At 39.4% G+C, this 26408-nt stretch overlaps 1 protein-coding gene across 3 annotated transcripts in view; it reads right to left on the reverse strand.

Moving 5' to 3' along the window:
- Nucleotides 1-26408, reverse strand: part of GRM2 (glutamate metabotropic receptor 2) — a 1030381-nt gene that overhangs the window by 116270 nt on the left and 887703 nt on the right. For all 3 annotated transcript variants that reach the window (XM_044077479.1, XM_044077477.1, XM_044077478.1), the window contains one exon: nt 11073-11910. In XM_044077479.1, the coding sequence (XP_043933414.1) occupies nt 11073-11910 (838 nt within the window). The remainder of the gene's footprint in view (nt 1-11072; nt 11911-26408) is intronic.

Here is a 26408-nt window from a genome sequence, read left to right on the forward strand (position 1 = left end):
TGCTTCTATTTTGTAATTTTTTTTAAGCTGACAAATATTTAGCAGTACTCGTTTGCATGTTTTTTAAGTTGTTTGTTTTTTATAACAAGTTGAATTTTAATTTGATTGTAATTAGATCACATGATATATGCATGTCACTAGTAAGCTGATATTTAATCAGGTTAGATCTTGTACTTATTTATTCTAAAAAGTTTCTTGTAATTTAGAAACAAAAGTGCTCAAAATAATTGCTTTTCCTATGGGCTCATTGACTGGTCATTTGCATTTTTAGTTATTTCCATGGCATATATACCTAGGTAGGCCTTAATCTGTACCTTGGAAAGTGTACAACATCTGCTATAAATAAGCTTCGATTTATTCTAGGCTTTGATGTTTTCTGTGCTGTTCTTTAACATGTTTTTGGCCTTGTGCACTTCAGAAGTATTTATTTATATCCAGCTCCTAATTTTAAAATGGTATTTATGTATCCCTTCCTGCTGAATAGTAACACTGCCTGGAATTCTATCCAGATGTTATGATTTACTGTTGCAGTGACTCATGCTGAAAACAAGAGAAGATTTACGGTTAAGTGCAAGTATACTGACCATAAAATTACATCTCCAGGAGGTGGTTATTGTAGCAATAAAGTTACTTCCTCTTTCACTATGATTATTTTTATGGGAAGTTTATCTTCCTTTATATGGCTACTAAATGTTAAGGTGGACTTGAAAAATGTTTAGTGGTCATGATTTTAGAGTGAATGTTATTATTGCTGAGTTCTTGCAATATGTACCTCATATTTTAAATAAACCACTTTGATTTTATGGTGTTTCTTTTGATTTACACTTTCACATATAGTTCACATCCTACCATATCTCTCAACTATCCCTGGTTTTGCAGAACATCCCCAATTTTGTCTCATGGTTTTGTCTTGTCCCTCATAAAATTTTTGATTTTCTGGTAAATCACTGAGGATTATAGTTAGTCAGTAATGCCTGACATTATGAGTGTCATATTTATTATCGTGCAGAAAATACAAGTTAATACATAACCTGGTGGAATGGCTTAGTTGTAATTACTGCAAACACATAAAGTTCTCAAATAAGTTTGCAGTGGGGAACCACACTTATTCAATTAATGGCAGGTATAACTGTAATAGTTCTGGTGTTGTGTATTTTGCTGAATGTCAGCTATGTCCTCAGTTCTATATTAGTAAAACTGAAAGGCACTTAAAACAAAGAATTTATGAGCAACAGTACAGTATTCTTAAAAGCGATTCCACCAATGCTTTAGCTAGGCGTATAACTGAAAATAATGATAATTTTTTCCTGTTCTTAGTTATACAGCAGGTCAAAGAGAATTCTAGGGGTGGACCCTGGTCTCTCAGATTAGAAATGAGAGAGTTGTGGTGGCAAGTGTTAACTAATGCATATATGTTTCCAGGTTTAAATGAACTAAGCTCTTTGAAATGTTTGCTTAAACTAAAGTCTTTGGAAAGACATTAACAATATATATATGGATGGGGATATATATATATATACTAATGATGTTTGATTTTATATGTAGTATTTATTTTATATTTTATGATCATAAATGGATTTAATATTTTTATATGCTTTTTTAGGGAAGGTTTGTGCCTTTAATTATGGTTCATAGGTTCATAGGTTCATAGGTTCATACTAGGCTATCTGCCCAAGGGCATTTATAAGCCTAGCCCATAGTTATGTGGCTTTCGCCACCCCTTTAGTTTGAATAAAAACTATGCCTATCATTTTTCTGTGCCTCTGTCAAGCAGTGACACTGAAGTAATCCCTGGGGTATATCTGCGATCTCCCATCCATTGGTCAAGACTCCTCTTGAACAAGGCCAGCGAGGTGCTCTGCCTCACATGTACCGGGATTTTGTTCCACAGCATAGGGAGTCTCTGGGTGATGAATCTGTCCCTCCAGCACGTTCTATTTATAACCGTGTCAAGGTTTAAGTCTCCCGCCCTTGTGGTTCTGAGGGATCTAGATTTTTTTGAGGTGAAGCATATTCATCAAATCTGGGTTTGACATGGCCTTATATGTCAGGCACAGGTCACCTCTGAGCAAGCGGTATGAGACTGAATAAAGCTGGAGTTCTTTCAGTCAGGCAGCATAAGACATATTTTTGAGACCCTTTATCCTTTTGGTGAGGAACTTTTGGGGCCTTTCAAGCTGCATCAGGTGTCTGGTCAGATACATTCGAACGGGCATTGTACTCAATCATAGGTCTAATGAGTGATGAGTACAGGGGACGATGACCTCCCTTGATCTAGATGTGAATCCCTTCATGATCAGGTGGGCGATATAGAAGGTTTTCCTAACTACTTTAGCAACATGAGTGTCAAGCGAAGACTACTGTCAACTTGGGTCCCCAGATCCCTGATGACTTTTCTGTGCTCAGTGGATTGTCACCTATATGGTAGCTAGGGGTAACCTTGTTTTTCGAAGGGTATGACTATGCATTTTTGGCGTTTAACTTCAGGCCATGGCTCTGGCACCAGTTATCCGTTTCTGTGAGGCCCTTCTGGAGGATATCTGTGTCAGATGTGTTTTCGACTATGGCCCAGTTTGCAGTCATCTGCAAACTTTGTCAGCCATAACCCTCCTGTGTTTGCTTGTACTTCAGAAAAGTAGATGCCGAACAAGAGTGGACCCAGGACTGAGCCCTGTGGGACACCACTTGTGACAGGCTTTGAGTCTGACATGGCTCCAGCAACTCTGACCCTGTGGGTTCTGTCGCTAGCCAGTTTGCAACCCATCTTGTGATGTATGGGTTTACATTCAAGCTGATGAGTTTTTCGATGATACCTGAGTGGGGTATTGTGTCGAAGGCCTTTGCCAGGTCGAGGTAGGCTGTATGGACTGCCTTTCCCTCATCAATGGCCTTGGTGACTGTCTCGAAAAATTCAACCAAGTTTAAGAGGCAGGATCTGCCTTTGACAAAGCCAAACTGGGTTGGATCCAAAGTCTGCAAGTTCCCTATGTCTTTATTTATGAGTTCCATTATGATCCTCTCCATGGCTTTGCAGATAAGGCTTGTCAAGCTAATGGGGCGGTAATTTCCAGGGTCTGTGGAGGCACCGCCCTTATGAAGTGGGACCACAGTCGCCGTCGCCACTCCTTGGACGTATCCTGAGGTGAGGCTAAGATTAAACAGCTGTCCTAACTGTGGGTTTAATTCCTCGTTGAGTTCATGAAGCACACAGCCGGGGACACCTTCCGGTCCCATGGATGCTGTGTTTTTTGCCTTAGTGAGGGCAGTTCTCACCTGGGCGTTGGAGATGTTTGGGGGGCTACAATCCTCTGGAATAGATATCTCTCCTTTTGGGGGGGAGGGGGGGGGAGTTTGCACTGAACCTGTCAGCCTGTATGTTAGCAATGTGTGTAGGTTCTTTTCACATCATTTTGAACTAATTCTGAGCATATCTGGGAGTTTTCTCCTAGGTTTCTAACATAGCTAAAGAAGGCCTTATGATTGTCTTTAGAGTCCTTGGTGATTTTTCTCTCAAAATTTGCCTTGGATGATTTTATGAGAGCTCTTAGTTTTTTACTTATAATGATCAAAGGTGTCTTACCTTTCAAGGATTTTGCTCTATCTTGTAGTAGCTTCCTCCTTTTGTTGTAGAGCTTGTTTATGGCTGGGGTCCACCAGACTGGACGCTTGCCTTTGGTACAGAGAGTCTTAGTTTTGTTTGGGATTGCCTGATCCATGCAGTCCTGTAGGTGCTGGTAGAAGGCATTTGTAAGTGATTCAGCGGTTTGAGTAATGTTTACCACTGGCTCAGGGGCCTTAAAGGAGACCACACTAGTTTTTAGAAGTGTGAAATCGGCTTTTGAGAAGTTTTTCACTGTGGTCTTTTTGTTTCAGGTGGGGGGATGAGGACCTCCAGCGAGATTAGTTTATGATCTGATCTCACCAGTGAGGGGTATACTTCCGGTGTTGAACATTTTGATCCCATGTTCGTGATGATGAGATCAAGTATGTTTTCACCTCTTGTGGGGATGGTGACTAGTTGTTCCATGGCATTTGAGTTTATGAACTCCAGGAATCTTTGGGTTAGAGTGTTTGGGCTTGAGTAGTGTTCCCAGTCTATATTAGGGTAGTTGAAGTCACCTAGTATGATGGTGTTTGGAGATACATTTATCCCTTCCAATGTTTTCAGGAAGGCCATGTGAGGTTCCTGAGTTTGAGAGGGTGGCCTGTAACATGCTACTGATGATGTCATTTTTGGAGGCTTATTTAAACTCAGTTGTTCTTTTATGTTTGTCTGATGAAGTTCACATATTATTGCATTCGAAAGTGCTCACAATAAATTTGTCTGGAGAATACCTATTGCCTTTTTATTTGTTCCCCATACTCCACGGCACACCTGCTATATGGGGTAACCGCTAACCAGAAGAAGTCCTTCTACAAGCACGTAAGAAGGTGTTTTGTAATGGCTGCTTTCTTGGCAGTATCATTACTAATAATTTAATACAATGAAGCTTTCACTTATTAATTTCCAAACTGGTTACAATTCGTCATTACTCATCTTCATTTATTAATCACTTCATTAACTTACGTAGGATCATATGCAAGCTGAGTGATCAGGATACTGCTTCAGTGTTTTTTTTTTTTATGGTTTCAAGGTTTAATTTCCATTCAGTCTTTAGAAACCTTTAATGTTACTGGATTATTTTAATGGTTTACACTGAATAAACATCAAAGATTTTTGGGTTCATACCCATTAATATCAAGACTTTCCCTGTTGTTTGATACAATGGTTTGTACAATGTTTAATAAAATCTAACATTACACTTATACATATTTTTCATTTTGTATAAGTTATAGGTTTTTGTATTGTTATTCACAAGTATGGTTATTTTTCTGCCATATCCATCCATTCTTATAAGGAATTATGTCGTGAAGAACTAATAAGATCATGTGTAATGTGGGATACAAAAGGGAACTGTACACATACATGTGTTAGTGCAGGCCAGTGTGAAACTGTATTCGTCTCTACAGGGAAGGAAGGCACACCTTTTGGAATTACAGTCTGAGGAAGATACAGCTGAGGTGGGTTGAAGCCCATATGTTATGATTTCCTGTTCGAATTGAGGTGGGTTAAAACTCACATGTTATGCTTTCCTGTTAGAATTGAGGTAGATTGAAACCTACTTTTTATGATTTCCTGTTAGAATTGAGGTAGATTGAAACCCACGTTATGATTTCCTGTCTGAATTGAGGTGGGTTGAAATCCACATGTTCTGATTTCCTGTCCGAATTGAAGTGGGTTGAAACCCACATGTTATGATTTCCTGTTCGAATTGAGGTGGGTTAAAACCCACATGTTATGCTTTCCTGTTAGAATTCAGGTAGATTGAAACCTACTTGTTATGATTTCCTGTTAGAACTGAGGTAGATTGAAACCCACGTTATGATTTCCTGTCTGAATTGAGGTGGGTTGAAATCCACACGTTCTGATTTCCTGTCCGAATTGAAGTGGGTTGAAACCCACATGTTATGATTTCCTGTTTGGATTGAGGTGGGTTGAAAACCACATGTTATGATTTCCTGTCTGAATTGAAGTGGGTTGAAACTCACATGTTATGATTTCCAGTTCGAATTGGGTGGGTTAAAACCCACATGTTATGATTTCCTGTTCAAATTGAGGTGGGTTAAAACCCACATTTTATGATTTCCTGTTAGAGTACCTACTCCTCAAAGACCTCTTGTTACCTGGATACTTATCCATAAGTGTACTTCATGTTCATAGGTTCATAGGTAGGTACTAGGCTATAGGCCCTAGGGCCTATATAAGCCTAGCCAAAAAGGCACCCTGGCTTTTGCCATCCAAGAAAATGATTTTCCTGTGCCCTTTGTCGAGCAGAGCCACAGAGGTGATCCCCTGGGTGAATTTCCTATTTCCCATCCAATCATCAAGATTTTTCTTGAGGAGTGCTAATGAGGAGCTTTGTTTGATATAGATAGGTAGTTTGTTCCAGAGTATGGGAAGTCTCTGGGACAGGAATCTATCCCTCCAGCATGTTCTGTTTATTGTGGTGACAAGGTTTAGGTCCCTAGAGGGTGTACCTTCGAGGGATTGGGATTTCTTTAAGTAGAGCATGTCCAGCAGCTCAGGGTTTGACATAGCTTTGTATGTTAGGCATAGATTGCCTCTGAGTAGGCGATATGCGATGGAGTCAAGCTGGAGTTTTTTGAGACGGTCTGAGTAGGGCATCTGTTTGAGGCTGGTAATCCTCTTTGTGAGGTATTTCAGTGGCCTTTCCAGTTATTGTAGATGTCTTGTAAGGTACATACCAAAAGGGGTATTGTACTCTATAATGGGTCTAATGAGTGACGAGTAGAGGGGAACAATGACCTCTTTTTTCCTGAATGAGAAACCTTTTGTGATGAGGTGTGTCACACAGAAGGATTTCCTGACTACTGTGGTGATGTGATTATCAAAGGAGAGACTACAGTCCACCTGTGTCCCAAGGTCTCTTATCACACTTTCGGTGTTAAGTAGACTACCACCTATGCGGTAGCTCTTGGCTACAGAGTTTTTACCAAAGGGGATGACAATGCACTTTTTGGCATTGAGCTTGAGGCCATGGCTTTGACACCAGGCATTTGTCTCAGTGAGGCCCTTTTCTAGGATGTCTACATCGTTAGGAGTTTTGATTATGGCTCCTAGTTTGCAGTTATCTGTGAACTTCATTAACCAAAGACCTTCTGTGTTAGCCTGTACTTCAGAAAAGTAGATACCAAACAGGAGAGGACCCAGGACTGAACCCTGTGGTACTCCACTTGTCAATGGTCTGAAGTCAGATTTGGAGTCTGCTACTTATACAGTGTGGGTTCTGTCAGTGAGCCAGTTGGCAACCTATCTTGTGACATAGGGATTTATACAAAGTTTAGTGAGTTTATCTGTAATTCTAGAGTGGGGGATGGTGTCAAAAGCCTTGATAAGATCTAGATAGGCTGTGTGAACCACCTTACTCTTGTCTACGGCTTTGGTGACTGTTTCAAAGAAGTCTGTCAGGTTTAAGAGACATAATCTGCCTTTTACAAACCCGAACTGGGTGGGGTCCAGAGTTTGGAGATTACCAATGTCTTTGTTTATAATTTGTTTATAATTCCATGATGATACATTCCATGGCCTTGCAGACTAGACTCGTTAGGCTGATGGGGCGGTAGTTCCTGGGGTCTGTGTTGGCTCCCCCTTTGTGTAGTAGGGTTGCAACCTTTTTAAATGCCCAAAGTGGGACATTTGTGGTACAAACATCAGATTTTGCAAGCTGAAACATACCCACGGCCAGTACAAAGAACAGAACTTTACTTTTTTGCCTAAATAAAAGCTTATTCTTGTAGAAGTTTAGTTGCTTATTCTGTTTCTTATAACATTTAGGTGTTTCAGATACAGAATAACTGTTTTATGCAACTATTACATCAAATATAGGAAATAATTTTGTCCTAAAATCTCAGGACATTTGCTATTTTTGCAATTTTTTTTGCAGGACACTACTGTCCAAAGAGGGACTGTCCTTCGCAAAGTGGGACAGGTGGTAACCCTATTGTGGAGTGGGATAACCATCACTGTGCACCATTCAGTGAGCACAAAGCCTGAGGTGAGGCTATGATTGAACATGGTGCTTAGGTGGGGTGCCAGTTCATTCTGTAGTTTGTGTAGAACGCAGCCTGGGATGTTGTTAGGCCCCATGGGTGCTGTGTTCTTGGCTTTGGAGAGTGTGCTTTTTACCTGTGCAGCTGTGATTACAGGAACTTTGCATTCTTCTGGTATAGAGATGGGCCCTTTAGGGGGTGAGAGGGGATAAAGTTAGCACTGAACCTATCTGCCAGGATGATGGCAATATCAGTTGGCTCTGTATATTTAGTGTCATTGTGCTGTAACTCAGAGCAGATCTGAGTGTTGCCATTGAGATTCTTGATATAGCTATAGAATGCTTTGTGGTTGTCTTTAGAATCAGTGGCGATTTTGTTTTCGTAACTAGCTTTGGAGGATTTTATGAGGGATCTCAGCTTCTTACTGAGGCTGACCAGGGAGCTCCTCCAATCATGGGATTTTACTCTTTTTTGCAACAGTTTCTTTCTTCTGTTGTAGAGTTTGTTTATGGCAGGGGACCACCAGATTGGCTTCCTTTTTTGGAGGATAGTATCTTGGTTCTGTTAGGGATAGCACAATCCACGCACTCGTGTAAGTGCTTATAAAGTGCATTAGTGTAGGATTCAGCAGTTGTACCTCTATTGTCCGTCTGCATGGGTGTCGTGAAGTTTGGCACTTCTGTCTTAAGAAGCATGAAGTTGGCTTTGGAGAAATTTTTTTATGGTGGTTTTCCTAATGGGGTGTGGGGGCAGGATGTGGATGTCTAGGGTGATTACCTTGTGTTCGGATCTGACCAACAAGGAATTGACCTCTGGTGTGGAACACCGGTCACCCATGTTGGTAATGACCAGGTCTAGGTTATTGCTGCCCCTGGTGGCGGTGTGGCTAAGTTGATCCAAGGCACTGGAATTTATGAATTCCAGAAAATGTTGAGCAAAATAGTTGGTACATGAGTAGTTTTCCCAGTTAATAGTGGGGTAGTTGAAATCACCCATTATTAGGGTGTTGGGTTGTACCCTAATATTTTCCAGTGTATCAAGAAATGAGGAGTGAGAATCCTGGGGCATGGTGGGGGATCTGTAGCAAGTTACAATTTGGATTGCGGTCTTGCCCATAGTTAGTTGCACTTGGATAATCTCGGATGCATTATGCTGAGCAACTAGCCTGGAGGTGTGGATATCCTTAATGAATATGGACACGCCTCTGCCTTTAGTGTTTCGGTCCAGGTTAGGTGGCCAAAAGGTGTGGTATGAATTATAGCTTGGTAATGCAGGGGTGCTCTCTGTAACCTTGAACCAGGTCTCTGTCACTGCACAGATGTCGATGTTCTCCATTTTAAGGAGTGCCTCGAGTGAATGTCAGTTTTCAGTTTATACAGTGGATTTCATATTGTTTGATTTTAATGAATTCCAGTTTATCTGGTTGAAAAGACATGATCTAGGGCACCTTACCTATGAAATTTACAGTGATATATAAACTGCGAGATTGCATAGGCGTAGAGAAAGGGAAGCAGCGGGTACTGTATTAAACTGACTCTTCCGCCTACTTTCTGCTTGAAGATGAATGGCACCTTCAATAACTGGAACTCAGTCAGTGAGCATTCACTGAGTGTTGCAGTGACAACACAGTGTCCTGTTGTCAAAAAACTACTGCTTCTGTATTGTGTCATTGGCTCCCTTTGTGGCTGACAGTGGTCTTTGAAATGGTTTACTTTTCCAGGTAGTAACCCCATACATACACACACACACACACACACATATATATATATATATATATATAAATTTGTGCCTTTGACAGCTGTGTTGCCTATTACAGTGTAACTGCATATGTTCACTAACCCATATGGCCACAGTAATGTTACTATGAAACACACTGAAGAGAACTAATCACTTGGAAACATTAGACAGAGTGAGTCCACACATCCCTAACCAGCAAGGTTATTTCCTCCCAGTAACGTCAGAAAAAAAAATCCCTGCATTTGTCATTTGTGAGACTCTGGATCATCTATAAAGATATGTTAAGTGTAAGCTTACTAACTGTATTCCACTTGGTGCTATGATAATAATCTTATGATAATGATCTTAACTAAAGGCCCTCTCTTAGTCTCATGGTTTTAGTGCTAATTGTAATGGTTTGTTTGAATTGGATATAGTTATTATAGAGGATTCTACTTTCCCATTACTCTGTAGGTCTCATGAAATATTAAGAAGCTCTTCCAGCTTTATGGCATGTACATATGGAACCTTGACTATGATCCAGATGACGTGGGCTCAGTCAGTATCCTGAACACCTGATCAACTAACCATGGAGGAACAGAGATGATGGGCAATGCCCACTTACCTCTCCCTTAGGGAGGGGGAAAGATGTGTGTGTCTCACTGCAATGTTTCCTATAAGGTGTTGGTTATATCACTCACAGAAGCAAGTGACATTTACACAATCTGCCTACTGAGCACCCACCCTTTCAGTGCTAACTAAGCATGGGCAAGAAGAACAAGCTAGTGCTTAAAAAAGCATCTGATGATTGTCTGAATGAGACTTTGACACTTCCATGCTGTTGTGATGGGTAAGATGGTCATCAGGTATAGGGAACAACAAAAATCCGATATTCAGCAGGCATGGTAGAAAAACAAAACAAAAACAATATTTATAAAATCTTCTGGATATCTAAGTGACATTCAGTAACTTTCCAGAAAATTGTTCCAGTCTATATTTTCCTAGACAGCCAACTAACTGATGGTGACATACTTTACAAAACTAAATACGGTCTGGTTCGCAGTCACTCTAGATAAAGACATGGATCCAGGGAAAATATTGAATAAACATAAGTCCCAAAGAATGGAATTGTAAGTCTGTTTAAATTTTAAAAAGCTTTCAGATATTTGACAGCACATATCATAAGAAAATTCACAGTCCCATAATAAATGTTTCAGATCAGCATGATCTTTTTTCTTCCACACTGGCTCTCAAAAGAAGTAATTTGATGGGAAGTAGTATAAAAATTATGAATTATCATAAACTGCATATTTATTCATGAAAAAAGGAATACATATAAATATAATGGTATTTGGAGGTGACTGCTTTAGATGTATGTAGATTCACACTTGTATTAATTTGGTAGCACTCCTTTCTAAATATACAGCCTACTTTTCTTAATATTTGTTTTTCAAAATATTTCAAACTTATTTTACGGTCAGACATTAAGTAAAATCTGGCATTTAACACTGATTGCTAAGCTCTGAGCTGTTATTGAGCTGTTTCCTCTGCCAAGGGTACAGGGTTTGATTCCTTCCACCTTCATTTTAATCCTGTGTATTTCTGAGCAAGCCATTTATCCAGATGCTGCCCATGTAAAGGTACAATTGTGTCCAGTGTGCTTACCTGGTCAACAAACAGAGGAAAAAAAGGTCATTGTTTAAAAGTTTTTCAGGTTACTGATTTATTGTTGCAAAATGTCTTACCATCAAACTTGACTTTCAGGATGTAGTCCTGGTAAAGTTTCTTTCCATTCACTGGCTTCATTCTGTCGCAGAGTTTGGTAGTATTTGGGCACAGGGTCTGATGCATGTTGTGAAGGGCCTTGGCCATGGCATAGACAGCATTCACAATAAACATGATTTTTGATTCCTGCTCAAATTTCCCAGTTTTCAGTGAGTAAGCATCACAGCCTGCTGTTTGTAAACTGCATTGAAATCGTTGTTCCCAGAATTCTCGGAACCATGGATTTCTTGTGTTGTTGTATGGGTGCAGTTCTCGGAAATATGTTGTGAATTCTTTAATGGGATAAGCTGCTAATTCAATTGTGATTGCACCATCTGCTACCTGTTCACTGCCTCGTACAACACTTTCTAAGGCACCCCAGCCATCACTGGCCACCCAGGTTAAAGAAACATTAAGTCTTTGTGCGGCAGCTAGTAATTCCCGAGCATCTTCACTTCTTGTGAAGAGGATGGCGACCTTTGCATTAGGTTTCAGCATCAATGCCTTTATCACTCCTTCATAGCCCTTCTTGCTCATGGAACGACCAACTTTCTCAGAAGTAGCGATACATATGTTGCGTGACCGGGCCTCCTGCTCAAATGCCTCAATTCCTGTTTCGCCATAATCACCCTCAGATGCTACTGTAGAAACATAGGTCCAGTTAAAGAAGCGCAGAATCTCTGACATTGCTTTTGCCTGGTAGAAGTCTGGTGGGACGGTTCGAGCAAAGTAGTCATACCGAGACTTGTCACTAAGCTTAGCACTGGTGGAGGCATAGCTGATCTGAGGGATCTGGAAAAGGCGAAGTAAATTGGCGACCTAAAAGAAAAAAAATAAATAAAGCACAACAGTTTTACTTAAATCAATTTACATGCTTCATACCAACAAAACTCAGTCAGTGTCAATAAGTAGTGATCTCTCTGTTGATTTCACTGCACTAGAATTTGTCACTGTATACGCTATATATTTATTCATGTATTTATTATACTAAGGACAAAACAGCAAAACACTATTTTATTATGGATGCTTCCTGATGTTCCATTTTTCTTTTAATTTTCACACACATTTCTATTTTAATCCCATACGTTATTAATAGGTACATAATTTAACATTATAATGACACATCTTATGTGTTGTTAAAACTGCATGCAATGTGGCAGAACAGAAAGTTGGGTCTTTGTATCAGAGAACTTGTATCATCTAAGACACATTGTCTTTTTGCCTAGGCTTTGCTCCTTATGCTTTTTATTTTTATAGTTGCATATTTGTTTAATTTTGACACCTAGTTTAATTCTACTGATGCACTGGCTTATTTACAGGGAAAACCTGTGGAGAAGAGCTTCCTTTCATGCAGCTTGCCATCAGTAGTTGACAGGAAACTGAGCTACCTTCAGAAAGCCCACACTGAAATGACAAGTCTGTCCACACAACACCCAGATAACACTCATAAGTTAGGATTAAACACTGGACCCTTGAGATGAGAAGCAGCAACATGTCAATGTCTGTGATAGTCTTTATGCCTTCGAAACTAAACAACAGCCCAGCAAGTTTCACTTTTTCTGAAATGTCAAAGTATTGCATTTTCCCCAGAGACATATAATTCTGACAATGACAGCCAGATTCATGAATGCCTACATTAAATGTATATGATATGTATTCAAGAACATTCCTTCCACATTTTTGTGCTGTCTATTCACTTATAAAAATTATACTAAGAGTACAAGTAGTCTACACTTTTTTGTAACCTTTATGAATCCTCCTCGATATTTCGGGCTACAAGAACATCAGTAGGAAAACTAAAATTAGGAGGAAGACGGTGGGAGTTGTGCTTGTGTTGCCTTTTCTTTCAGAATGGCAAACACTTAATGAACACTTAGTGTAGCCATGACTCTTTAAAAGTAAATGAGCCTATAGTATCCAAATTAACTCGACTCCAAAAAAAGAAGATCCACGTGAAACATATTCAGTGGATATGTTTGAATGGTTGACCAAAACGTACAGGATTATGATCACGTCTACAATCATAAGCAACATGTACTACATGAAACACCACTACTAAGCTCCAAATTTGGGACAAAGACAACTCTGTTTAGCACCTTTCTGACATAAGAAAGGTGCTTAACAAAGTACTTTTAAGCAACACACAAAAAAGAAGTGTCCAGTGTAAACCCCTTCAGAATAGCGGCAATAAGCTAGACCAGCTTTAAAAGCTGTAAAACACTGTTTATGGCCACATTACTTTTTTGTGTGGCAACTGAAGTGCATTACAGCCTTTTACAGGGTGTACCTGTCAACTGCTCTGCATTTAATGGAGCACTCCGATTTACATCCTAAAACCTGTATCCACTCTGCTGTTCCCCTTTGACATGAGACTGCTCCAATTTCTTCTCTTCTATTGGCTCAAATGAAAAGTCAGTGGGAGACAGACTCCTAGAGCTTGTCAGAGACAAAACAGATCAGTAGCACTGTGTGGGCTTTAAAAAAAACTTCAGCGCAGTACTGAAGAGATAATGACAACCAGTATGTAATAATAATAAAATACCACCAAGACCACCGATCCCAGAAGTAAGCGAATTTAATGAAACACTTAGCGCCTCGACTTACACAGCCTTCCAAGAGAAAAAACACTACAAAATACTGTTTGCCTATATATAGCATATTGCACAAAACAATCAATTAAGCATACAATTCAAATCACATACTTCCAATTACATTCTTTGTTGAGTCCCTGAAGCTCCAAAGTACCATACTTTAAAATCAGCAGGGTTTCTTTTCTTGAGTGTTTTTTAAAGACACACATTCACCTATGTCAACTTGTAATTTTTCCAAGACACAACCCCAAAGAGAATCAGGGTTAGAGTTGTGTGCTATCAAAAAATGACTCCCAAGGGGACTCTCTAATTTTTTATTTCTTATGTCCCTGATATGTTCCTGCAACCGGACCCTAAAACTCCTATAAGTTTCCCCTATGTAAAACTTCTTACATCCACATCTCAGCACATACACTAACCCCTCCGTGTTACAACTATATTCATGCCTAGCTGTAAACTTGATGCCATCAATATAGGGAAAAGAGCTTACTACATATTGACAGATGGAACAGCCATCACATGGAACAGTGCCTTTATTTATGCTTAAGCTCTGACTGACTTTACCATCTGGTAAACAAAATTGGTTAGTTACCAGAATGTCAGATACATTCCTAGCTCTTTTATATGCAATACTCACAAAATCAGGTAGTATAGAGTTCAAAATTTTATCCCTTAGGAGCATAGGCCACAAGCTGCATGCTTTTTTAACTATTTCCTCAGTTATAACATTATAAGTTGTCAGTAAGAAAACTTTCTTCTGCTCTCCATTGTTCACAGCTGTATTGGTAGATTTATTTCCACCAATACAAATGTTATATATACTAACACGGACATAATGAGAATCTCCCTGAGAGTTAACAGAATACCTCATGTCCATCATTTTTTGTTTAGCTTCCCTGACCAGCTGGACATCCTAGCCTCTTCTATTAATATATATATTTTTTAAACTGTATTGACAACCAGTATGCAATCTGAATGCAAATCTGTGTGTGTGTGTGTGTGTGTGTGTGTGTGTGTGTGTGTGTGTGTGTGTGTGTGTGTGTGTGTGTAAAGACAGCATAGCTCTATCAGCTATCTCCGATTTTGCAGAACATTTCTGATTTTGGCTCATATTTCCACTTTATCGAACATAAAATTTCATTTTTTGGTAAATCACTGATGATTACAGTCAAACAAAAATGTTAGTAATTAAGAGTTTCATATTATTATTGTTTGGAAACTGTTTGATAATGCAGCATCTGTTGTTCTATTAAATGTTTAAGTGAATTACAGTAATATTTAAAAAGTGTTGCTTTCTTGGTCCTTTGTCCCACTATTATTTTTGGCTTTATCTGGAATTCTTGAGCAAAGATGCTGAGTTGTATTTTGGTCTGTTACTCATAAAATGTGTGCTTTTTTGTTGTGGAATGTAGTCATTAAATAATGGCTATCACGTGACTTTTAGACTTTATATCCCTCAGAAAATGTTTGATAATGTAAACTTGTTATTTTAGTAACTTCCTAAGTATAAAGAGCAATATTTAAAATTTGTCCCTGATTTTGTGTCTTTGTCTGTGATTGTTTAGCTAAGATATTTGTGGGGGTGGGGTGAGGTGGGGGGGTTGCACTGGGTGCTTCTGACAGAAATATGCTAAAATACATTTCCAGGCCATTATTTATGTATTTATGCATTAATATGATCTCATGCGGGCATCTAAGATGTACACAATCATACAAGTGGCTATAAATATTGGTGTGTGTGTGTGTGTGTGTGTGTGTGTGTGTGTGTGTTTGTGTTTGTATATGTGAGTATTTGCACAAAGGGTGTAGTCTCAATTGTCCTCAATCTCAATATTTTCCTCATCTTTGGTCTGATTCTTATAAAATCTGTGGTTTTTGGCAAATTGTTGTTGATTGCAGTCAGCTTGCTAATGTAAAACCTTTTATACTAACGACTTTATAAGTACATAACAGCAATATTTAAAAATCTGTCCCTGATTTTGTGTCTTTGTTCCTGATTCTTGAGCTAAGTGGTTGAAAAGACATGGAGGTTACAGTGAGTTGCACAGTGTAGTATAGTTCCAATAGCAGTAAACTGGGACATAATTTATGCATTTATTCGTTCATTTCATCACAAGTTGACATCTAAGGTGCGGAGAGTCATACAAGTAGCTACAGTTGATAGGTGTGTGTGTGTGTGTGTGTGTGTGTGTGTGTGTGTGTGTGTGTGTGTGTGTGTGTGTGTGTGTGTGTGTGTAATTATACCCTGCAAAGCTTTTATAAAGTAATGAAAATCAGGAAGGATACAGTGCTGTGAGAAATGCAATATGTTTTATGCAAAATATGGAAGAGCTTATAAGCAATATTTAGGTCAGGTGGCAAAGTAGTTTTTAAAAATTTTTCTAATTGCTTCTTCATATTGTATAGGACTACAGTGAGCAAAACATGTTTTTTTTGTCTGGACATAGATGGAATCATATTAAAAATGGCCCAGATAGGAAGACAATTTTAGAATGTGTGGCTTTATTAGAAATGCTTAAAGACTGAATTGAGCAATTTTGTTCTATTTAATACAAAACTTCATCAGAAACAAATATCAAAAAATCTTCACCACATATATTAACCTCCAGAAAATAATCATCAACTTATTTCAAATTATGATGCTTCAATATACAATTTAAACCAATCATGTTATTTAAACCTGGATTGAACATGGCCTCCAAAACACCGCCAGTACACCTCTCTAGTCTCTAAAAATTATTAAAATCTTCTTCCCTTAGACCAATCTGGGGTTGCCGTATAATGAAAAACAAAAGCTTCTTACAATTCTTATATATTGTTGCATGTTTAGCCAATGCATTGTTTAAAGCAGCACAATTAATCGCATATATTTGCTCATATATTCCCCCAAATTTCTTATGGTTTTACCAACATAATATGCTGGACAAGTTGCACACATTGCAATGTATTTACAGCCTTTGGAATGGCATGAACAATTACATTTAATGGCAAATATCCTGCTGTTATTTTCCACCTGAAAAAAGAATCTGTATTCATGTATCTACACTGTTTACATGCCCATTATTTTTTTTATCCTCAAATCACTGTCCACCTCTGAGGAGATCAGAGAGGCTGGCAGTGAGGTATCATAAGGGTTCTCCAACAACTTCAGAGCCGTTGGGTCAAAAGTATTTGGATAACAACAACAGTTGGACTCTTTGATTGGACAACCATCCCCTTTTACAGGGGGAGAGATTGTTGGAATGTGCACAGAGGCCAAGGTTTGAAATAGGGGCATCCACATAGGAGGCAATTACTAAAAGTGACAGTTCTCTTAAGTGATATGGCCATTATCAGTTTGTCTGACTTTGTGTTATCTGATTTGGACAAGAAAGTTTTATTGTATGGTTTTAATTTTGTACCATCCAGTAAAACCCCTATTTTGGCACCTTTTTATTGAACTGAGATTATCTACTCATCATTTAAGGTTATGCTCAATTTTGTAACCAGTGGATAAGGTGGTAATAAAGAAAAGATCCACTTTAAATTCTCCACTAAACAGTACTTTAAGTAGCTTTCAAAACTTTTGCAAAAGGGATGTGTCCAATTTGCTTAATAAGACACACAAGACAGCTCATTCTAATTCCTTGTTTAATTTATTGAAGAGGAAAGGGTTGCCCTGGCCAAATTGAGAGGGGCCCCAGGTTTGAGGTTTATGAAATAAGATAAGGGTAACAATACTATTCTGATAAATGAACAAGATTATACTCTCAAGATTAAAGAAGCTTTAAGTGATGTGTCTTATTATAGGTTGAATAGTATTAATGAGCTTTGCATGGCCTAGTTTAGATTTAGTGTTATTGGATATGTTGGAAAATAAATGTATTCCAATAGAGTTATATATTTTTATATGTAAAATGCCACAGATTGAGATTTTTTTTGGTATTCTGAATAGACATAAAAGAGTTTTAGATCCTCCATTTTGGATGATCATTCCAGTAAACGCTAGTAAAACAGAACCTTTGGGAATTTGTTTAGATAGACAGCCTAACAAAATCATTAATAAAGTACAGGTATGTTTCAAGAACTCATGGGTATTTATAGAAAGGTTAGCCAAGAAACAAGATGCTGGTTTAGATTAAAATTTTTTTTTTGCAAATGTGGATATGGTGGCCTTATATAGCAACTTGATATATATATATATATATATATATATATATATATATATATATATATATCAAATTGATAGGGTTGCGTCCTACATGAACTCCAAGAAGAACTAATCCCTCAAGTAAAACTGCTGTACAATCTCAGCCTCACTACAGGATATGTGCCCAAAGAATGGCGTACAGCAACAGTGGTCCCACTCCACAAAGGTGGCGCCTCTACAGACCCTGGAAACTATCGCCCCATAAGCCTGACTAGCCTAGTCTGCAAGGGTATGGAGAGGATCATCATGGAACTCATAAACAAAGACATTGGGGACCTACAGACACTAGATCCTACCCAATTTGGCTTCGTCAAGGGCAGATCCTGCCTTTTGAACCTGGTCGACTTCTTCGAATCAGTCACCAAGGCCATAGATGAAGGGAAGGTAGTCCACACAGCCTATCTGGACCTCGCAAAGGCATTTGACACAATACCCCACTCGGGCATCATAGATAAACTATCCAGCCTAAATATAAACCCCTATGTCACAAGATGGGTCGCAAACTGGCTCAAAGACAGAACCCACAGAGTCAGAGTTGCTGGAGCCATGTCAGACTCGAAACCGGTCACAAGTGGCGTCCCACAAGGTTCTGTCCTGGGACCTCTCTTGTTCGGTATTTACTTTTCTGAGGTACAGGCCAACGTGGGAGGACTATGGCTCACCAAGTTCGCAGATGACTGCAAACTGGGCGCCATAACTGACTCTCCAGCTGACACAAACATCCTTCAAAAGGGTCTCGTAGAGACGGATAACTGGTGCCAGAGCCATGGTCTAAAGCTAAATGCCAAAAAGTGTTTAGTCATACCCTTTGGCAAAAACAATGTGCCCACAAATTACCACATAGGTGGTAACCCATTAAGTACAGAGAAAGTAATTAGGGATCTGGGGACCCAATTTGATAGCAATCTCTCCTTTGACAACCACATTGCCAAAGTGGTTAGAAAGACCTTCTACATAGCCCACCTCATCATGAAAGGATTCACATCTAGATCAAGAGAGGTAATCATGCCCCTTTATTCATCCCTCATCAGGCCCATCATAGAATACAATGCCCCCTTTGGGATGTACCTTACCCGACACCTGCAGCAATTAAACACCCCAAAAGTACCTCACCAGGAGGATCAAGGGACTCAAACAGATGCCATATGCTGCTCGGTTAAAAAAACTCCAGCTCTACTCAGTTGCATACCGCCTACTTCGAGGCGATCTATGCCTGACATATAAAGCTATATCCAACCCAGAATTAATGGACATGCTCCACCTCAGTAAATCTAAATCCCTTAGAGCCACGCGCTCGAGGGACTTGAACCTCAGCTCAGAAATAAATAGAACATGCTGGAGGGACAGATTCATAACCCAGAGGCTCCCTTCGCTCCTCACTGACTCTCTTCAAGAAGAATCTTGATGAGTGGATGGGGGAATCGTAGGTTTGTCCCGGGGATTACTTCCGTGTCACTATTAGACAGAGGCACAGTAAACTAAACTTTAAAAAGGGCACAGTATACTCAAATCAAGGGGTGGCATAAGCCAAACACAATCGAGCTAGGCTTATAAATGCCCCAGACCAGATAGCCTAGTATGAACCTATGAACCTATGAACTTCCCAAATGATCAGGGTGTACAAATTCTAAGGCATTTTTTTAAGTGCACAATAAAGTTTAAGCAATATGGGAATTGCTAATATTTGTATTTTCATAGATTTGGTTATAGATAATAATTTTTTTTTCATTTGATCAAAAGGTGTACAAACAAGATAAAGGGGTGGTGATAGGTGCTTTGATGGTATTCACCCATGCCAACCTTGTCTTAGGACAATATGAAAATCAATTCCTGTTTGTAATTATTCTTTACTTTTTTAGAGAAAAGGTAGTTTTCTATACCAGCAGGTTTATTGATGAATTTTGCTTTCTCATCAAAGGGGATCAGAATGAATTTTTAAAGTTTATACAGTAGATGGAAACAATGTCTAATTTTCTCAAGTTTGCTTGGTACATGCATGAAGATTATATTGATTATTTACATGTAATGATTCAGAGGGAAGGGTACCATTTAGATTCAAGGGTGTTTAGGAGGGAATCTTTTTTTTACATCAATATTTACATTTTTTTAATGCTGATACAATGTTTGTTAAGAAAAATATTATCAAAGGGCCATTTGTTAGAGTTGCAAGGTTGACATCAAATGACGGTGTGCTATAGAAGGAATGCATTGAATTAAGAGACTTGTTTCTTAAGAGAGGGTATTCTAGTACCTTACTGAAGTGGGTGTTGCATGAAATATGGGACTATAGGGGTATTACATTTCCAGCTATATTGAAGTTGGCACAGTAATCGATTGAAACCACAAGATGTTGATTTTTATCAAGCATTGTTTATCACATATTCTTGTTATATAAAAAGTGGTTTAAATATTATTTTTGTTAATTAGAAGGTTGTATTGGGTAGCAAAGAATTAGTAAAGGTAGCAGCTATTTTAAGTAAGGGCTGTGCCTTTAAAATTTATTGGAAAAGAGACATTTTAAATGTCGACTAAACAAGAAAATGGGTAGGACTTTCCCTGTGGGTCATGTAAACAGTATACAGGGATCTCTAACTCATGACCCTCAGACCTTAAACAGCTCTCAAACCAGCATAGTTATTGATGATGGAAGCGACTACACTACTTTTCTAGCTACGCTGCCTGCATTTCTTTTTTTCTTGGAGACTGTGGCCCTTACCTGAATTTGCTAGTCCTCATATAGCACCAGTGATCATTTGAGTTTCAGACTACTGGTGTAGATACTTGAATACAGATTCTTTTTTTTCAGGTGGAAAATAATAGTAGGATATTTGGCATTAACAGCAAATGTTCATGCCATTCCAAAGGGTTATATACCTTGCAACTTGCACAACTTGTCTAGTGTTGGTAAAACCATACAAAGTTTAAGGGAAAGGATATAGGAGCATATTTATGTGATTATGTCACTTTAAACAATATATTGGCTAGGCATGCAGCAATATTAGGGGAAGGAATATATAAGCATATTTATTCAATTAAGCATGTTACTTTGAACAATGTATTGGCTAGGTATGCAAAAATATGTAAACATTTTAAGTTTTTGTTTTTGGTTATAGAGAAACTCCAGATTGATCTAAGGGGGAGGTGATTTTAACATTGTTTTAGAGATTAGAGAGTTTTACTTGCAATATTGTTTGGGGGCCATATTCAATCCAGGTTTAAATGATGTGATTGCTTTAAACTGCATTGAAGTATTGTAGTTTGAAGTAAGTTGATCACAATTGGTTGGTTATGACTGTGTCATTTTTTGGGAGGTTTTATATAAGTAGTAAATAATTTTTTATATTTGTTTCTGATGAAGTTCTTTATTAAATAGACTGAAAGTGCTCAGTTCAGTGTGTTGGTGTTTCTTCTGCAGAGTGGTTTTATATTTTTCACTGGTTATTCTATGGATAGTTAGTTATTTTGGTTATAAAAATGATTAGAGCTCAGATTCAGTTCTAACTTCTGTGTTTTTGTTTATCCACAACATAAATGAGTAATGAAAGTTCTGCAACAACAATATACAAAGTTTATACTAATTCTGATCACTAAACTAACGTTACAACTGGCACATATGTCAAGCCAAAGAAAGAGGTCATGTGTACTTGTGCTTTACAGTGCAGTAAGGATGCATTTGCTCTGGTACTGCTATGTAGGTGTGCATCCATTAGTACAACAAAAAAAATCTAATGTTGTACCTGGTAAAAGGGTAAATTTATATTTTCATGTCCTCATCTCCAAGGGATGTGAATTTACACATGTGCAAATTTGAGTACTATGATTTTAGACCCTCTGCAATGATTTTTGATAGTCCTCTGCTGACAGCTGAAAGTTTGAGAAGCATATTATAGGATAAAAGGTGTACTTCACTTTTCACTGTTGTCTTTACAGCTATATTAAGTGTGCTACAGTTGGGAAAGGTGTATCATGCTTTATGTTCCAAAACTTTTTTTTTCTGAAACTAGTACTATATTGTGATGGTCAGTCATAACTACTTCTATATATTCTCAATATGGATTTCGAGATTCACATTTGGAGCTTTATGGTGTTGTGTTCTACAGCTGAACTTTTTACCATCTATATCTTGAACACATAACAAGATGATTATGCTAGAAGACCCAGTCATAATCCTCTGTGTAATATGATTGAGACATGAATGTCAGGGAATTCAATTTGAGAGCAGAGTGCAGCAAAACTTAAGAGGTGAATCTTGGCATCCACTTTAAGAATACGTAAGTAAATTATGATCAGAGAGACCCAATCCTAATTCTTTACTGTGCATAGAACTTTATCTGCTCCCTGTACTGCTAGTAATAATATGGGTATGAGTACAGGATGTGTTTTATGGGTCTAAAAGCATTTCCAAGCAGACAACAAGTGTCCTGATTGCACTTTCTTGGCTGCAGCAGCAAGAGCAGTTATGCTTTCCTGGATACATCCCAGGGGTGAATGTAAGCAGCTATTGAGGTAAGCAGGACAGCAGAGTTATGGACTTGTGCATGGATCATATCTTTGATAGTTAGCATTGCTCACACACATATGGAATAATGTGCAGATCATATCTGTGATACCGCAGATTGTGTAAACTTTATAGGTCAGTGTCTTAAGGAAACATATAAGTAGGTACTTTTAGTTTGTATTTCGTCTACAAATTCTTATAAGTTTTTGACCACTATTGGATTTTGTAAACTATATCCTATTATGAGGCATGCATGTGTGTGCTGTGAGTCAGTGCACGGTGAACTGTTTAAATAGGCTAATTCGCAATTACTTCTGAAACTTCTTTAGATGCATGTGGCCTGTCTTACCTTTGTTAAGTGGCATATGCTAAATAGAACCGTTTTTTGTGTCTAGGTAACTATTTTGGGTCATTCCCTCATTCCCATCTGCTCTGCACAAACCACCAACATGGCATGCTAAGAATGATGCTAAAATCTGAAGAGGTCATAATCATTGAATCATCTGACTTTACTTTGTGCTGTCATCCCACCATAGAAAAGATAGAATCTGAACCAACAGGATTTGTACCACATGATATTGTGCTGTGGTCTGTGAGACGTCATCTCACCATAGAAAAGGTAGAATCTGAACCAACAGGACTTGTACCGCATGATACTGTGCTGTGCTCTGCGAGACCTCATCCCACCATAGAAAAGGTAGAATCTGAACCAACAGGACTTGTACTGCATGATACTGTCCTGCGGTCTGTGAGCCTCATCCCACCATAGAAAAGGTAGAATCTGAACCAATAGGACTTGTACCACATGATACTGTGCTGTGGTCTGTGAGACCTCATCCCACAATAGAAAAGGTAGAATCTGAACCAACAGGACTTGTACTGTATGATACTGTGCTGTGGTCTGTGAGACCTCATCCCACCATAGAAAAAATAGAATCTGGACCGACATGACTTGTAACGCATGATACTGTGCTGTGGTCTGCGAGACCTCATCCCACCATAGAAAAGGTAGAATCTGAACCAACAGGACTTGTACTGCATGATACTGTCCTGCGGTCTGTGAGCCTCATCCCACCATAGAAAAGGTAGAATCTGAACCAATAGGACTTGTACCACATGATACTGTGCTGTGGTCTGTGAGACCTCATCCCACCATAGAAAAGGTAGAATCTGAACCAACAGGACTTGTACTGCATGATACTGTCCTGTGGTCTGTGAGCCTCATCCCACCATAGAAAAGGTAGAATCTGGACCGACATGACTTGTAACGCATGATACTGTGCTGTGGTCTGTGAGACCTCATCCCACAATAGAAAAGGTAGAATCTGAACCAACAGGACTTGTACTGCATGATACTGTCCTGTGGTCTGTGAGCCTCATCCCACCATAGAAAAGGTAGAATCTAGACCGACATGACTTGTAACGCATGATACTGTGCTGTGGTCTGTGAGACCTCATCCCCCCATAGAAAAGGTAGAATCTGAACTGACAGGACTTGTACCGCATGATACTGTGCTGTGGTCTGTGAAACCTCATCCCACCATAGAAAAGGTAGAATCCGAACCAACAGGACTTGTACCACATGATACTGTGCTGTGGTCTGTGAGACCTCATCCCACCATAGAAAAGGTAGAATCTGAACCAACAGGACTTGTACCGCATGATATTGTGCTGTGGTCTGCGAGACCTCATCCCACCATAGAAAAGGTAAAATCTGAACCAACAGGACTTGTACTGCATGATACTGTCCTGTGGTCTGTGAGCCTCATCCCACCATAGAAAAGGTAGAATCTAGACCGACATGACTTGTAACGCATGATACTGTGCTGTGGTCTGTGAGACCTCATCCCCCCATAGAAAAGGTAGAATCTGAACTGACAGGACTTGTACCACATGATACTGTGCTGTGGTCTGTGAGACCTCATCCCACCATAGAAATGGTAGAATCAGAACCAACAGGACTTGTACCACATGATACTGTGCTGTGGTCTGTGAGACCTCATCCCACCATAGAAAAGTTAGAATCTGAATCAACAGGACTTGTACCGCATGATACTGTGTGTGGTCTGTGAGACCTCATCCCACCATAGAAAAGGTAGAATCTGGACCGACATGACTTGTAACGCATGATACTGTGCTGTGGTCTGTGAGACCTCATCCCATCATAGAAAAGGTAGAATCTGAACTGACAGGACTTGTACCGCATGATACTGTGCTGTGGTCTGTGAAATCCTACCATAGAAAAGGTAGAATCTGAACCAACAGGACTTGTACCGCATGATACTGTGCTGTGGTCTGTGAGACCTCATCCCACAATAGAAAAGGTAGAATCTGAACCAACAGGACTTGTACTGTATGATACTGTGCTGTGGTCTGTGAGACCTCATCCCACCATAGAAAAAATAGAATCTGGACCGACATGACTTGTAACGCATGATACTGTGCTGTGGTCTGTGAGACCTCATCCCACCATAGAAAAGGTAGAATCTGAACTGACAGGACTTGTACCGTATGATACTGTGCTGTGGTCTGTGAGACCTCATCCCACCATAGAAAAGGTAAAATCTGAACCAACAGGACTTGTACTGCATGATACTGTGCTGTGGTCTGTGAGACCTCATCCATCCATAGAAAAGGTAGAATCTGAACTGACAGGACTTGTACCGTATGATACTGTGCTGTGGTCTGTGAGACCTCATCCCACCATAGAAAAGGTAAAATCTGAACCAACAGGACTTGTACTGCATGATACTGTGCTGTGGTCTGTGAGACCTCATCCCACCATAGAAAAGGTAGAATCTGAACCAACAGGACTTGTACCACATGATACTGTGTTGTGGTCCGTGAGACCTCATCCCACCATAGAAAAGGTAGAATCTGAACCAACAGGACTTGTACCGCATGATATTGTGCTGTGGTCTGTAAGACCTCATCCCACCATAGAAAAGGTAGAATCTGAACCAACAGGACTTGTACCACATGATATTGTGCTGTGGTCTGTGAGATCTCATCCCACCATAGAAAAGGTAGAATCTGAACCAACAGGACTTGTACTGCATGATATTGTGCTGTGGTCTGTGAGACCTCATCCCATCATAGAAAAGGTAGAATCAGAACCAACAGGACTTGTACCGCATGATACTGTGCTGTGGTCTGTGAGACCTCATCCCACCATAGAAAAGGTAGAATCTGAACCAACAGGACTTGTACCACATGATACTGTGCTGTGGTCTGTGAGACCTCATCCCACCATAGAAAAGTTAGAATCTGAACCAACAGGATTTGTACCGCATGATACTGTGCTGTGGTCTGTGAGACCTCATCCCACCATAGAAAAGGTAGAATCTGGACCGACATGACTTGTAACGCATGATACTGTGCTGTGGTCTGTGAGACCTCATCCCACCATAGAAAAGGTAGAATCTGAACTGACAGGACTTGTACCGCATGATACTGTGCTGTGGTCTGTGAGACCTCATCCCACCATAGAAAAGGTAGAATCTGAACCAACAGGACTTGTACTGCATGATACTGTGCTGTGGTCTGTGAGACCTCATCCCACCATAGAAAAGGTAGAATCTGAACCAACAGGACTTGTACCACATGATACTGTGGTCTGTGAGACCTCATCCCACCATAGAAAAGGTAGAATCTGAACCAACAGGACTTGTACCACATGATACTGTGTTGTGGTCTGTGAGACCTCATCCTACCATAGAAAAGGTAGAATCTGAACCAACAGGACTTGTACCGCATGATATTGTGCTGTGGTCTGTGAGACCTCATCTCACCATAGAAAAGGTAGAATCTGAACCAACAGGACTTGTACCATATGATATTGTGCTGTGGTCTGTGAGACCTCATTCCACCATAGAGAAGGTAGAATCTGAACCAACAGGATTTGTACCACATGATATTGTGCTGTGGTCTGTGAGACCTCATCCCACCATAGAAAAGGTAGAATCTGAACCAGCAGGACTTGTACCACATGATATTGTGCTGTGGTCTGTGAGACCTCATCCCACCATAGAAAAGGTAG

Source organism: Protopterus annectens, chromosome 7.part0 (genome assembly GCF_019279795.1).
Source record: "Protopterus annectens isolate FY-2018-M chromosome 7.part0, PAN1.0, whole genome shotgun sequence".
Lineage (NCBI taxonomy): Eukaryota > Metazoa > Chordata > Ceratodontiformes > Protopteridae > Protopterus > Protopterus annectens.